The sequence below is a fragment of the Balaenoptera ricei genome, chromosome 2, assembly GCF_028023285.1.
Source record: "Balaenoptera ricei isolate mBalRic1 chromosome 2, mBalRic1.hap2, whole genome shotgun sequence".
Lineage (NCBI taxonomy): Eukaryota > Metazoa > Chordata > Mammalia > Artiodactyla > Balaenopteridae > Balaenoptera > Balaenoptera ricei.
Window position 1 is genome coordinate 65664032 of NC_082640.1, and position 16053 is coordinate 65680084.

At 35.5% G+C, this 16053-nt stretch overlaps 1 protein-coding gene across 4 annotated transcripts in view; it reads right to left on the reverse strand.

Annotated features, from left to right (window-relative positions):
• Nucleotides 1–16053, reverse strand: part of LRRC49 (leucine rich repeat containing 49) — a 127971-nt gene that overhangs the window by 27146 nt on the left and 84772 nt on the right. For all 4 annotated transcript variants that reach the window (XM_059912861.1, XM_059912860.1, XM_059912862.1 and 1 more), the window contains 2 exons: nt 6446–6529; nt 2895–3055 (listed from right to left, as the gene is read on the reverse strand). In XM_059912861.1, coding sequence (XP_059768844.1) covers nt 2895–3055; nt 6446–6529 — 245 coding nt within the window. The remainder of the gene's footprint in view (nt 1–2894; nt 3056–6445; nt 6530–16053) is intronic.

Below are 16053 nucleotides of genomic sequence, written 5' to 3' on the forward strand. Positions count from 1 at the left end.
AGGGCAGAAGCCACAAAATGAGTCTCAATAAATTTTGAAAGTTTGAACTCACACTATGAAATGAAACTAGAAATCAATAACAGAAGGAAATCTGGAAAATTCACGAATATGTGGAAATTAAACTACACTCAACCAATAGGTCAAGGAAGATATAGCAAGGGAAATTAGAAAAGTATAGCTGATAGAAACTGCAATGTAAAAAGGTGGGAAGAAAAGTAAAAAGAAGGATAGATTCATCTTGCCCACTAACACACCATTGTAAAGCAATTATACTCCAATAAAGATGTTAAAAAAAGACAAGAATACAATGGTGGTTGTCAGGGGCTGGGGGAGGCACGGAGAAATGGGGAGTTGTTTTTAATAGGTATAAAGTTTCTGTTACATTTTAGAGATGTGCCATAAAATGTGGTGCCTATCTTTATTAATACTGCATAGTACACTTAAAAATGTGTTAAGAGGGTAGATTTCATAATGTGTTCTTACTATAATAAAAAAGCAATTAATTAAAAAAAAATAGCCTAGACCATATGGTCCATCATTTCTTTCTTTTGTCATTATACTTGAATTTTTAAATTCTTTATCTTTGATCCTTTATCTCCTTATTCTTTATAAGACATTTAGCTTCTCTACTGATACACCTTGCTACTCTGTGCTCCTGGAATACTCACTCAACAATTCAGACTGTAGTTGCTACAGTTTCATGGTCTATAACCTCCTTTAGTTCCTCAGGATTTTCCTTCAGTAACGCAACACTTCCCCAGTTAGCTCCCTAGTATACTTGAAAAGTATGGAGAGATATACCATGATTTTTAAAGTGATGATTTATTATCTTAAGAATGTTAATCCTACTGAAATAAACAACTTAAATGCCATTTGAATAAGATTCTAACATTTCCATTTAGATTAAATGATTTTAAAGTTCATATGTAAGAACAAGTGTGTGAGAACTGAAACTTTGAAAAGAATAGTGAAAGCATATTTCCCTTACTAGATATTAAAACTTAGTATAAAATGACAATAATCAAAAGAGTCTGGTATTGGCATTAAGACATATAAGTAGATCAGTGACATGGAATAGAAAGTCCAGAAATATATCCAATATTTATGGGAATTTACTATAAGATGAAGATGGCATTCTCATTAAAAAAGACAATAATTTAATTGAGGAATGCTATTAGAAAATTAACTAGTCAATTGAAATAAAATCAAGTTAGACTCTTACCTAACACCATATATAAAAATAAATTTGACGTATTAAAGGAGTAATTTTAAAACCTTATTAAAATTTTAGAATAAAATTTATAAGATCATTTGGATAAACTAGGTACTAGGAAACCTTCTTAAGGTAGATAGAAAAAATATTTTTTAAGAAAAGATAAATCAGAAATAGAACTGACTTGTGTAGTATTTCATAAATCTAAAGCCCAATGATACAAAGTTTTAATTTTATAAAGTATAGTTCTAGCCAAGTAAAATTATATTTTGACATTTCAATAATATTAAATAAAGCTCCAGGGCAATATAAGTGATATATCTGTTATACTTAATTAGAATTTTAATTCTTGTTTCCTTATTTTTCTAGCTAAAAGATCTACATGTGGATACCCAAATGAGCTGAAGGAGGTACATTGATCAATATAAATTAATCTTATAACTAAAATTGTAAAAGTATATTTGTCTTTAAAATACATGTCAAACTCTTTAACTCCAGTAAACTTCTAAAATATTATTCTAATTCCTTTTAAATGACTGTATTACATTCTTCATATATGGAAAGCTTAAAGAATACTAGCTGAAAACTTGAAATAAAAGCTATATTATATTTAGTTTGAAATGTATTTCAGAATTTGGTTTGGTCATTAGATAACTGTGCATCAAGTGAAACAAAATTGCAGTGCATTCTATCTTTGATTTTTAGGTTTTATTTTTAAATTATATACATATGTTTTTAAATTATAAATAAACTATGAAGATATATATGCTTTATATTCCTCTTATTTACTTGATTCTAGTATGCCTTCTTGAGAGGAAGAGAAATATATGAAGTCTAGAAAGTGTCCTCAGATTTGCTCATAAATCAAGGGATATGTGTTATCTGACCAATGTGTCATAGAAGAAAGAGGCTGTGAGCCACTAGAATAGACAGATATTATAGAACACAACTGGAGCAACTATTTAGATTTTATGCCGAATTGCTTAATACTACTAGTTAAGGAGTAAGGATTTGTGATAGCTACTGGGGAAACAACAGAGGTTAAGACAATTAGGATTCTTTTCCTTGAGAAGCTTACATTCTAGTGGGGAAGACAGTTATGAAACAACTAATTACCCACTAGTTATTTAATTATGGTCATGATAAGTGCTAACAAGGGCAAGTGCAGAGTACTGGGAGAAAAAAAGGTATCTGATCTAGCCTAGTCTCCGGGAAGTTGTTAGGGAAGGTTTTTCAGGGGAAGTGAGGTTTAAATTTAAGACCTCCAGGCTGAGTTGTAGTTAGCCAGGGTAGGGTGAGGGAAGTAGGGCAAACTGTTTGTAAGAAAAGGGTTCTGAAGTAGGAAGTAACTGAACTGGAAATCACTGAGGCTGCAGCACAAGAATAAAGTGGCTGATGGTATGGGATAAAATAGGTGAGGTGGGTAGAGGGTCTCACAGGCTATATTAAGTAATCTAGATTTATTCCTATGAAAAATAAGAAACTACTGAAGGGTTTTAAAATTCGGGGTCAGCTTATATTTTCAATATTTCCATCTTAACTTTTAAAACCTACTGCTAATTTCAGTAGGTTTTCTTAAGAAAACTATCTTAAAATAATTATATGTCAAATGTTTTCCTGTTTCTGCTCCAAATTCAGTTCTCCAAAGATAGTAGTATCTGGAAAGAATACCATTGCATACCCTGTTTCCTCTGGAAATGCAGAGATGGTGCTTTCATCGTTCTGACAGTGGTCCTGAGAGTCAGAATCTTTTCTATCTTGGTTTGTAGCAATATTGGTAATGCGATGTTGTTGCAAGTCCCACTTTCGAGCTACGTTGTTAATTGTTAACCTTTTCTTCTCCTATGAAAAAGTTCATTGGGACAAGAATTACATAATGTAATTTTTGTAGCAGAAGAGTCCAAGAAGCATATTGTTTGTACTACTTATCACACCTTTAAAAGGAATATGTTACTTAAAAGTAGCTACCAAATATGTATTCTAAAACACAGTATAAGTGGCCTTTATTTAACCTATGCAATCAACCATCTCAACGATGTTCTATCATCCTTAACAAATTATATACAAACAATAATTACTTCCATTGGAGATAAGAAAATTCACTATTTGAAAGTTTAATTTGACAGAAATTTATATATTCAAGCATTATGTGAAGTTTTAATTAGACAGAAAATTATGCCTTTGTGTTTAAACACAGCAAGAAAAAACTAATGATATTTTAATTTTCCTACTCAATAATTATGGCAAATATGGTGGAATACTTTGGGGGGAAAGGGAGGAAGGAGAGAGTTTGATCAATGTTCCAAGCTTCACAGCATAAATTACAATGTCTGAAAGTTAATAATCATACATAGACTACTAAATGAAATTGTACTAGGTTGAAATATTTCTAGATAACTAGTAGCATCCTAGATTATCCATTATCAAAAGTTAACATTTTTAAATGGCATATTGATTAAATCAGAGTGCTGAAAATGGACACTTTCCCTTTTCTCTTTACTTAGAAAACAATCATCCAGTGAAAAATCATCTGTGTGATACTGATTCACCTGCTCTCTTTGGAGCCAGTGAAGGCTGTTAGGAAGATTCTTTGCCCATTCCCTCAGTGCATTCACACATGCAGAATACTTATGTTTAGTTCCACCTCTTTGCCTGTCTAAAATTTTAGATGTAGGAGTGGCATTGGATAGGAATGAAAAGTGGTGACAAAGCTTAATTAAAACTAAACATTTTTAAAGTTCTATTTCTGCATTTAAAAATGTTTTTAGCATGGGTTCTTTTTTCTATTGCTTGGAATTTCAAATTTGTTTATATAATTAAATGGGTTATACTTAATATGTATATACTTCTGAGCCTTTTTGACATTTTACGTATGTCCTTCTTATCTAAAGCAAGTAGGAATCTGCCATTCTACTATAAATTTTTCCCCCAAATCTATGATAAAAAGGCACCTTACCTTAAAGAATTCTATTTCAGTTATTTGCAGATGACTGGGACAACCCAATTCTTAATCTAAGCAATACCACTATTTTTACTCAGTACCAAGGTTATTTTGAAAGAGGCAGGGGCAGTGAGTAAATGGAGGATGGCTATCATGCTGGCTCCATGCACTTGGTTTTCTGGCTGACTTGGAGTCGGCAAAAATAAATATTCTTAATGAGGTAGATATAGCGATGCTTAGAAAAATGGCACAAAAGTTTACACCACTGAGTATGTTAACAAACTTATAACAAGATACTCTGAAAATGCAAACACTTTCCTATACCAATCCCAAAGTTAAGCTTTCTTTAATTGGGTTATTAAAATCAGATCAACACCAGGTTGACTAAGAAAATGGATGTTTTCACCGAGGCCAAGAAAAGGGAAGACATATTTTAAAACAAGAGTGCAGTCTGGGGTCAGGTGGGGATTGCTGGTTGGCTAGGGGGCCAAACAAGGGCTCTAGGTGTCTGTGGAGCAAAAAAGAGGAGCAAAAGAAAGCCTAGAGATTCTGTAAGGCAAAAGGGGGTACACCCCAAAAATTTCATGCTCAAAGATCATGGATGCATTTGGCATATATTAGTACAATCATGACTATAGCTAGACGGCAATTTGCCAAGTCTGTGTTAAAGTGACAATTATTTTAGAAGATGCCAACTTTCAGCTTCTGCCACTTGAGTCTATTCTTTATAGTCCGAGCAATGCCACACCAGTATATCCCATAACTATCACTTCCATTCATTTCCAAGTTTGAAAAGAAAATAGAAAGATAGAAAAGCGATAAGGCTGAAGATACAGGTCCATACACTCTTGCTGCCCCTCTATAACCACACATCCCATTTTCTTAATGATCAATATGTGTTGTCACATGAAACAATCTCCAGTAAAGGCTGAGCGTCTTTGATATCATGACCCTGAGTCTGAGCTACAGCTAGAATTCCTGATTTCCTATACTTTACTTCTTACTAAAAAATTTTAAAACTAAATAACCCTCATAATTAAAGAGTCCTATTTAGTGACTTCAAGAGAAGCATTAGGTATTTTCTGAAGTTTTCATAAAAATTTTCCAAACATCTAAAAAACATGTTAGCTAAAAATTTAATGGCATATTTCCAAAAACACTGATGGTTACAAGCAGCTGAATTGGGTATATAACAAAGAATGTTCAGTTCAAAGATGGAGTCAAGTACGATTTGTTGCCTATACTAGGTTCTACTTACACTGGAAGCCTGAGAGTTAAATCACCAATAACAGCAGGTGAGAAAATTTTAGCATACTGAGTAACAGTTCTAATTACTTTTGAAGTAGCAGCCTGGAGCTGAGAGGGTTTGGGACCAAGTTTGTTTTGTTTTGTTTTGTTTGTTAATTTTGGAGTAGTTTTCATAGAGTAAAATACACAGGTTCAAGTGTACTCTTTGATCAGTTTTGACAAATGCATATATCTGTTAACTCATAACATTTCCATCACCCCAGTAAGTTCCCTAAGATACAACTTTGTATCCCTATTAGTCATTTTTAAAAATTCTGAATGCCATTTTAATTTTAAAAAGAAAAGCACCTACACAAGACAAGAATGAGTAATGATAATCAGGGTGATATCCTTAGTTTCAGAACATAGTAGAATCATAATAAGAACTATAAACTTTAAGCTGTCTTTATTTATTATACTTTGTTATGTTAATATAAAATATTTTTAAAGAAAACATTTTAAGGGAAGTAACATCTGATATGTTAAATAATTTAAAACCAGTTTAAAAAAACCTTTAATTCCTATACTCCTCAAAATCTTTACCACCTCTATATCAGAGAAGCTAATGGAGAAATTTTTTAAATGCAAAAAGCCATCATTTAAAAAAAACCCATGTAGCAGAGCTCATTAAAATATATCACTAAAGATGACAGTCTACTACAGTGGTTTCCAAAATGAAATGCACATGCCATGAGGATACACACGGTGATGTACTGGTGTGGAAAAAATTATAACTTCTGTTATATTTATTTTTAATCTCTTTTACAATTTCTAGCTTTTGCATGTGTTTTACAATGTACATTATATTGTATTTCAGAAGTACAAGTTTGTTTATAGGTAGTAACTTATAAAAGTTTTAAGGGTGTTTGTTTATTAAAAACACTCTATTGATAGGAATGAAAAATTTACAGTTTAGAAACTACTTTTCTAGCTGATTAGCTAGCTAGCTTCAGTGTGTGTGAGTGCATGTGCACATATATGAATGTAGACATCAGAGAAAATACCTTAAGCAAAGATTGCTTATGACTTTCTCGCTTCTTCTCTTCCTCTTTTTTGGCTACAACAGATGCCATACGCCTTTCTTCTTCCTAAAAGAAAAATGTAAAAAAGTATTATTAAGTATTTAACCTTTTTTATGCTAAATATCTTCAGTTCTCCAAGTCTGATTTTCTTTGTGAGAGGCATACTACTTGCTAATAGAAAATATGCCCTCAAAGAAAAAGTTAGTATGTTCCTCTTTATTTTCTTCTTCCGTCTTAATTCTAAAAGAAACCTGTACATTCTTAACTCTGCTCCGCACTCTTGATGTGAGATAAACCTAACTAATACAAGAAAGAAAAAAGAATGAGAAGAGAAAAAAGAAAGGGGAAGCAGGTTTGTATAGTTTTTCTTTGTACTGTAGTTCCACATGGAGAGACTTAACAAACTTGCTATCATGAAGATAAAAAGGATAAAAATTATACTCCTAACAATCTTTATTTATGGTTGCAAATCAGAGGTTTTTTTTTAATGACAAAACAACTGTGAAAGCTTTTAAAAACTCTCCACTGATATTAATAAATTATTCTCCATTTATATCATTACTTTTACTTTGTTTTTAAGTTGATTTGGCCAGGCTAATTTCTTCCATTCTAAAAACTATGAAATAATATTACTGTAATAACATTACAGTTTAGAAAAAATTTTTAAAATCAGTCATAATCTTAACACCCTAACTCAAATATTATCATTTCTGTATCACCTTACAATACTCACTATGAGCAAATTTTTAAATGTTGCAATCTGTATACACAATCTGGATCATGTTTTTTTCCCCCTGAAGATTGGCAAATTTTAATAAAGTAAATTATAACCATGTAAGTTTTAATTTTTATTACCAAAAGATTTGTAGGCATTCAAAATGATCTCACAATTTGAGAAAACAATTTCTTCATAAAAGACAAACTTGAAAATATCTTCAGTGATAGAAAATTTAAAAAGTAATTCAGTACATTTGAAGGAGAACTTTTTAAGAAATAAAAAATTACAAAAACTGATATAAAAAATTTAATGGAGGTGGGTTGAAGAGCAGATTTTACACAGCTGAAGAGAGAATCAGTCAACTGGAAAACACGTCAGAAGAAATTTTCCTGTATGCTTTCATACCAGCCTATACTTGCCAATCACAGCACTTAACCTGTTTCATTTAAATTATTTCTGGTACTATCTCTCCCCTTTCCTGCAAATAGCTCCATGAAGGTATGGACCATGTCAGCTCCCCATTACATAGTAGATATTCAATAAACATATATTCAAGGAATGAATTATTGAATGTACATCTCTATATATCTGTTCAATAATTTCCTAAAACTGAAACTACTAAATCAAGTGGTAGACACATTTCTAGGGCTTTTGATATGTTTGCAAATTGCCCTCCATAAATGTAGTACTAATTGACACTTCTACCAGAAGTTAACATTTGATTTAAAATATAATGGATAGTCATAAGAGCTGTTCGTCAAATATTCCTGTGTCTTCCCACATCCTGGCCACATTGTGAGATAGCACTTCATGCCCTTTTGAAGTCAGTTGAGGTCATGTGACTTGCTTTGGTCAATGTCATATGAACAAAAGTGACATGTGTTTACTTCTGGGTGGAAGATTTCAGACAATGATGACACAGCTATTCTCTCTCTCACCTCTACTGTAGAATTTGCAAAGCTTCAGAGGTTGGGTACTTTGAAGGCCTTGGTCCTGGAATGAGGACAACACAGAGTAAAGTTCCCAGATCACATACTATGGGCAGACTGACAGTATGAGCATGAAATAAACTTTGTGGATTTAATCCACTGAGGTTAGATAAGTTGTTACTGTAATATAATCTAGCCTATCCTGATCAGTATATACATTATATTAGAATTAAGGAAGGTCAAACAGATCACAAATATGTATTCTAGGGTGTGAGCCATTACAAATGCTTCTGAAAACAAAGAAAGGACCTAGACTAAAGAAGTAAATAAAAAATGCACAAAGAGAAACTATCATGGAGTTAAAAAGGAAAGTAGAATGCATCTCCGGTAAAACTCTAATATTAGAAATGAGGAAATGAATACTCTGAGAAGTTTAGTAAATTATACAAGGTCACACAGCCAGTGACAAAGCCAGGATCAGGACCAGAAGTCATTTGTGAGAAATGCAGTTTGTATTTTTATAATAAGGATATATTTAAATGTGTTTTACTGATTTTAGAGAGACGAAAAAGGTGAGGTCAAAATTTAGTAGCAATCTGCCATATGATTTAGTTGTTTTAAAGGGAATGAAAATTTATGTGATTTTTGATGAATTTAAAGTATATTTTACGGAGGGAGACCTTCAAGATGGTGGAGGAGTAAGACGTGGAGATCACCTTCCTCCCCACAAATACATCAGAAATACAACTACTTGTGGAACAACTCCTACAGAACACCTACTGAATGCTGGCAGAAGACCTCAGACTTCCCAAAAGGCAAGAAACTCCCCAAGTACCTGGATAGGGCAAAAGAAAAAAGAAAAAACAGGGACAAAAGAATAGGGACAGGACTTGCACCTCTGGGAGGGAGCTGTGAAGGAGGAAAAGTTTCCACACACTGGAAAGCCCCTTCACTGGCAGAGATGGGGAGTGGCAGGGGGGAAGCTTTGGAGCCATGGAGGAGAGCGCAGCAACAGGGGTAGAGAGGGCAAAGCGGAGAGATTCCCGCACAGAGGATCGGTGCCGACCAGCACTCACCAGACTGAGAGGCTTGTCTGCTCACCCGCCGGGGCGGGTGGGGGCTGGGAGCTGAGGCTATGGCTTCGGAGGTCAGATCCTAGGGAGAGGACTGGGGTTGGCTGTGTGAACACAGCCTGAAGGGGGCTAGTGAGCCACAGCTAGCCGGGAGGGATTCTGGGAAAAAGTCTGGAACTGCCCAAGAGTCAAGAGACCATTGTTTCGGGGTGCGCTAGGAGAGGGGATTCAAAGCACCGCCTAAGCGAGCTCCAGAGATGGGCGCAAGGTGCGGCTATCAGCGCGGACACCAGAGACGGGCATGAAATGTTAAGGCTGCTGCTGCAGCCACCAACAAGCCTGTGTGCAAGCACAGGTCACTATCCACACCTCCCCTCCCGGGAGCCTGTGCAGCCTGCCACTGCCAGGATCCTGTGATCCAGGAACAACTTCCCCGGGAGAACACATGGTGTGCCTCAGGCTGTTGCAACGTCACACTGGCCTCTACCGCCACAGGCTCGCCCCGCATTCCATACCCCTACCACCCCCTGGCCTGAGTGAGCCAGAGCCCCTCATCAGCTGCTACTTTAACCCCGTCCTGTCTGAGAGAAGAACAGATGCCCTCAGGCGACCTACACACAGAGGCGGGGCCAAAACCAAAGCTGAACCCCAGGAGCTGTGCAAGCAAAGAAGAGAAAGGGAAATCTCTCCCAACAGCCTCAGGAGCAACAGATTAAATCTCCACAATCAACTTGATGTACCCTGAATCCGTGGAATACCTGAATAGACAACGAATCATCCTATAATTGAGGGGGTGGACGTTGGGAGCAACTGTAGACTTGGGGTTTGCCTTCTGTATCTAATTTGCTTTTGGTATTATGTTTTTCTTAGTTTAGTATATAGAGTTTATTATCATTGGTAGATTTGTTTATTGATTTGGTTGCTCTCTTCCTCTTCTTTTATATATATATATATATATATATATATATATATATATATATATATATATATTTTGCTTTTTCTCTTTTTGTGAGTGTGTATGTGTATGCTTCTTGGTGTGATTTTGTCTGTATAGCTCTGCTTTTACCACTTGTCCTAGGGTTCTATCTGTCTGTTTCTTTTTTTTCTTCTTTTTTTATTAGTATGCTTTTTTAGTGCTTGTTATCACTGGTGGATTTGTTTTTTGGTTTGGTTGCTCTCTTCTTCCTTTCTTTTTTTTTTGCTCTTTTTTATTACTTTTTAATTTTTCTTTTATTTTTAATAATTATTATGTATTTTTTATTTTAATAACTTTATGTTATTTTTTCTTTCTTATTTTCTCCCTTTTCTTCTGAGCTGTGTGGCTGACAGGGTTTTGATGCTCCAGCCTGGTGTCAGGCCTGTGCCTCTGAGGTGGGAGAGCCGAGGTCATGACATTGGTCCACCAGAGACCTCCTGGCACCACAAAATATCAAATGGCAAATGCTCTCCCAGAGATCTCCATCTCAATGCTAAGACCCAGCTCCACTCAATGACCAGCAAGTTACAATGCTGGACACCTTATGCCAAACAAAGAGCAAGACAGGAACACAACCCCACCCATTAGCACAGAGGCTGCCTAAAATCAAAATAAGGTCACAGATACCCCAAAAAACAGCACTGGACGTGCTCCTGCTCACCAGAAAGATGAGATCCAGCCTCAACCACCAGAAGACAGGCACTAGTCCCCTCCACCAGGAAGCCTACACAAACAACTGAACAAACCTTAGCCACTGGGGGCAGACACCAAAAACAACGGGAACTATGAACACGCAGCCTGCAAAAAGGAGACCCCAAACACAGTAAGTTAAGCAAAATGAGAAGACAGAGAAACACACAGCAGATGAAGGAGCAAGGTAAAAACCCACCAGACCTAACAAATGAAGAGGAAATAGGCAGTCTACCTGAAAAAGAATTCAGAGTAATGATAGTAAAGATGATCCAAAATCTTAGAAACAGAATGGAGAAAATACAAGAAACGTTTAACAAGGACCTAGAAGAACTAAAGAGCAAACAAACAGTGATGAACAACACAATAAATGAAATTAAAAATTCTCTAGAAGGAATCAATAGCAGAATAACTGAGGCAGAAGAACAGATAAGTGACCTGGAAGATAAAATACTGGAAATAATTACCGCAGAGCAGAATAAAGAAAAAAGAATGAAAAGAATTGAGGAGAGTCTCAGAGACCTCTGGGACAACATTAAACGCACCAACATATGAATTATAGGGGTCCCAGAAAAAGAGGAGAAAAAGAAGGGGACTGGGAAAATAATTAAAGAGATTAGAGTTGAAAACTTCCCTAATATGGGAAAGGAAATAGTCAATCAAGTCCAGGCAGTGCAGAGAGTCCCATACAGGATAAATCCAAGGAGAAACATGCCAAGACACATACTAATCAAACTATCAAAAATTAAATACAAAGAAAAAATTTTAAAAGCAGCAAGGGAAAAACAACAAATAACATACAAAGGAATCCCCATAAGGTTAACAGCTGATCTTTCAGCAGAAACTCTGCAAGCCAGAAGGGAGTGGCAGGACATATTTAAAGTGATGAAAGGGAAAAACCTACAACCAAGATTACTCTACCCAGCAAGGATCTCATTCAGATTTGGCGGAAAATTAAAAGCTTTACAGACAAGCAAAAGTTAAGAGAATTCAGCACCACTAAAGCAGCTTTACAACAAATGCTAAAGGAACTTCTCTAGGCAGGAAACACAAGAGAAGGAAAAGACCTACAATAACAAACCCAAAACAATTAAGAAAATGGTAATAGGAACATACATATTGATAATTACCTTAAATGTAAATGGATTAAATGCTTCTACTAAGACACAGACTGGCTGAATGGATACAAAAAGAAGACCCATATATATGCTGTCTACAAGAGACCCACTTCAGACCTAGAAACACATACAGACTGAAAGTGAGGGGATAGAAAAAGATATTCCATGCAAATGGAAATCAAAAGGAAGCTGGAGTAGCAATTCTCATATCAGACAAAATGGACTTTAAAATAAAGACTATTACAAGAGACAAAGAAGGACACTACATAATGATCAAGGGATCAATCCAAGAAGAAGATATAACAATTGTAAATGTTTATGCACCCAACATAGGAGCACCTCAATATGTAAGGCAAATGCTAACAGCCATAAAAGGGGAAGTTGACAGTAACACAGTCATAGTAGGGGACTTTAACATTCCACTTTCACCAATGGACAGATCAAAATGAAACCAAATGAAAATAAATAAGGAAACACAAGCTTTAAATGACACATTAAACAAGATGGACTTAATCGATATTTATAGGACATTTCATCAAAAAACAACAGAATACACTTTCTTTTCAAGTGCTCATGGAACATTCTCCAGGATAGATCATATCTTGGTCACAAATCAAGCCTTGGTAAATTTAAGAAAATTGAAATCGTATCAAGTATCTTTTCCGATCACAACACTGTGAGACTAGATATCAATTACAGGAAAAAATCTGTAAAAGATACAAACACATGGAGGCTAAACAATATGCTACTAAATAACCAACAGATCACTGAAGAAATCAAAGAAGAAATCAAAAAATATCTGGAAACAAATGACAATGAAAACACGACGACCCAAAACCTATGGGATGCAGCAAAACCAGTTCTAAGAGGGAAGTTTATAGCAATACAATCCTACCTCAAGAAACAAGAAACATCTCAAATAAACAACCTAACCTTACACCTAAAGCAATTAGAGAAAGAAGAACAAAATAACCCCAAAGGTAGCAGAAGGAAGGAAATCATAAACATCAGATTATAAATGAAATAAATGAAATTTATGAAATGAAATTTATGAAATGAAATTTCAGAAATAAATGAAAAAGAAATGAAGGAAACAATAGGAAAGATCAATAAAACTAAAAGCTTGTTCTTTGAGAAGATAAACAAAACTTATAAACCATTAGCCAGACTCATCAAGAAAAAAAGGGAGAAGACTCAAATCAATAGAATTAGAAATGAAACAGGAGAAGTAACAACAGACACTGCAGAAAAACAAAGGATCATGAGAGATTACTACAAGCAACTATATGCTAATAAAGTGGACAACCTGGAAGAAATGGACAAATTCTTAGAAAAGCACAACCTTCCGAGACTGAACCAGGAAGAAATAGAAAATATAAATGACCGATCACAAGCACTGAAATTGAGACTGTGATTAATAATCTTCCAACAAACAAAAGCCCAGGGCTGGATGGCTTCACAGGCGAATTCTATCAAACATTTAGAGAAGAGCTAACACCCATCCTTCTCAAACTCTTCCAAAATATAGCAGAGGGAGGAACACTCCCAATTCATTCTGTGAGGCCACCATCACCCTGATACCAAAACCAGACAAAGATGTCTCAAAGCAAACTACAGGCCAATATCACTGATGAACATAGATGCAAAATCCTCAGCAAAATACTAGCAAACAGAATCCAACAGCACATTCAAAGGATCATACACCATGATCAAGTGGGTTTTATCCCAGGAATGCAAGGATTCTTCAATATACGCAAATCAATCAATGTGATACACCATATTAACAAATTGAAGGAGAAAAACCATATGATCATCTCAATACATGCAGAGAAAGCTTTCGACAAAATTCAACACCCATTTATGACAAAAACCCTCCAGAAAGTAGGCATAGAGGGAACTTACCTCAACATAATAATGGCCATATATGACAAACCCACAGCCAACATCATTCTCAATGGTGAAAAACTGAAACCATTTTCACTAAGATCAGGAACAAACAAGGTTGTCCAGTCTCAGCAGTATTATTCAACATAGTTTTGGAAGTTTTAGCCACAGCAATCAGAGAAGTAAAAGAAATAAAAGGAATCCAAATCGGAAAAGAAGAAGTAAAGCTGTCACTGTTTGCAGATGACATGACACTATACATAGAGAATCCTAAAGATGCTACCGGAAAACTACTAGAGCTAATCAATGAATCTGGTAAAGCAGCAGAATACAAAAGTAATGCAAAGAAATCTCTTGCATTCCTATACACTAATGATGAAAAATCTGAAAGAGAAATTAAGGAAACACTCCCATTTACCACTGCAACAAAAAGAATAAAATACCTAGGAATAAACCTACCTAGGGAGACAAAATACCTGTATGCATGAAAACTGTAAGACACTGATGAAAGAAATTAAAGATGATACCAACAGATGGAGAGATATACCATGTTCTTGGATTGGAAGAATCAACATTGTGAAAATGACTATACTACCCAAAGCAATCTACAGATTCAGTGCAATCCCTATCAAACTACCAGTGGCATTTTTCACAGAACTAGAACAAGAAATTGAACAATTTATATGGAAACACAAAAGACCCCATATAGCCAAAGCAACCTTGAGAAAGAAAAACGGAGCTGGAGGAATCAGGCTCCCGGACTTCAGACTATACTACAAAGCTGCAGTAACCAAGACAGTATGGTACTGGCATAAAAACAGAAATATAGATCAATGGAACAGGATAGAAAGCTCAGAGATAAACCCACGCACATATGGTCACCTTATCTTTGATAAAGGAGGTAAAAATATATAATGGAGAAAAGACAGCCTCTTCAATAAGTGGTGCGGGGAAAACTGGACAGCTACATGTAAAAGAATGAAATTAGAACACTCACTAACACCATACACAAAAGTAAACTCAAAATGGATTAAAGACCTAAATGTAAGGCCAGACACTGTAAAACTCTTAGAGGAAAACATAGGCAGAACACTCTATGACATAAATCTCAGCAAGATCCTTTTTGACCCACCTCCTAGAGGAATGGAAATAAAAGCAAAAATAAACAAATGGGACCTAATGAAACTTAAAGCTTTTGCACAGCAATGGAAACCATAAACAAGACGAAAAAACAACCCTCAGAATGCTAGAAAATATTTGCAAATGAAGCAACTAACAAATGATTAATCTCCAAAATTTACAAGCAGCTCAATATCAAAAAAAACAAACAACCCAATCCAAAAATGGGCAGAAGACCTAAATAGACATTTCTCCAAAGAAGATATACAGATTTCCAACAAACATATGCAAGGATGCTCAACATCACTAATCATTAGTGAAATACAAATCAAAACTACAATGAGGTATGACTTCACACCAGTCAGAATGGTCATCATCAAAAAATCTACAAACAATAAATGCTGGAGAGGGTGTGAAGAAAAGGGAACCCTCTTGCACTGTTGGTGGGAATGTACATTGATACAGCCACTATGGAGAACAGTATGGAGGTTCCTTAAAGAACTAAAAATAGAACTACCATACGACCCAGCAATCCCACTACCGGGCATGTACCCTGAGAAAACCATAATTCAAAAAGAGTCATGTACTACAGTGTTCATTGCAGCTCTAGTTACAATAGCCAGGATACGGATGCAACCTAAGTGTCCATCGACAGATGAATGGATAAAGGAGATGTGGCACATATATACAAGCATATTACTCAGCCATAAAAAGAAATGAAATTGAGTTATTTGTAGTGAGGTGGATGGACCTAGAGTCTGTCATACAGAGTGAAGTAAGTCAGAAAGAGAAAAACAAGTACCATATGCTAACACATATATATGCAATCTAAAAAAAAAAAAAAAGAAAAGGTTCTGAAGAACCTAGGGGCAGGACAGGAATAAAGATACAGATGTAGAGAATGGACTTGAGGACATGGGGAGGGGTAAGGGTAAGTTGGGACGAAGTAAGAGAGTGGCATAGACTTATAAATACTACCAAATGTAAAATAGATAGCTAGTGGGAAGCAGCCACATGGCACAGGGAGATCAGCTCGGTGCTTTGTGACCACCTAGAGGGGTGGGATAGGGACGGTGGGAGGGA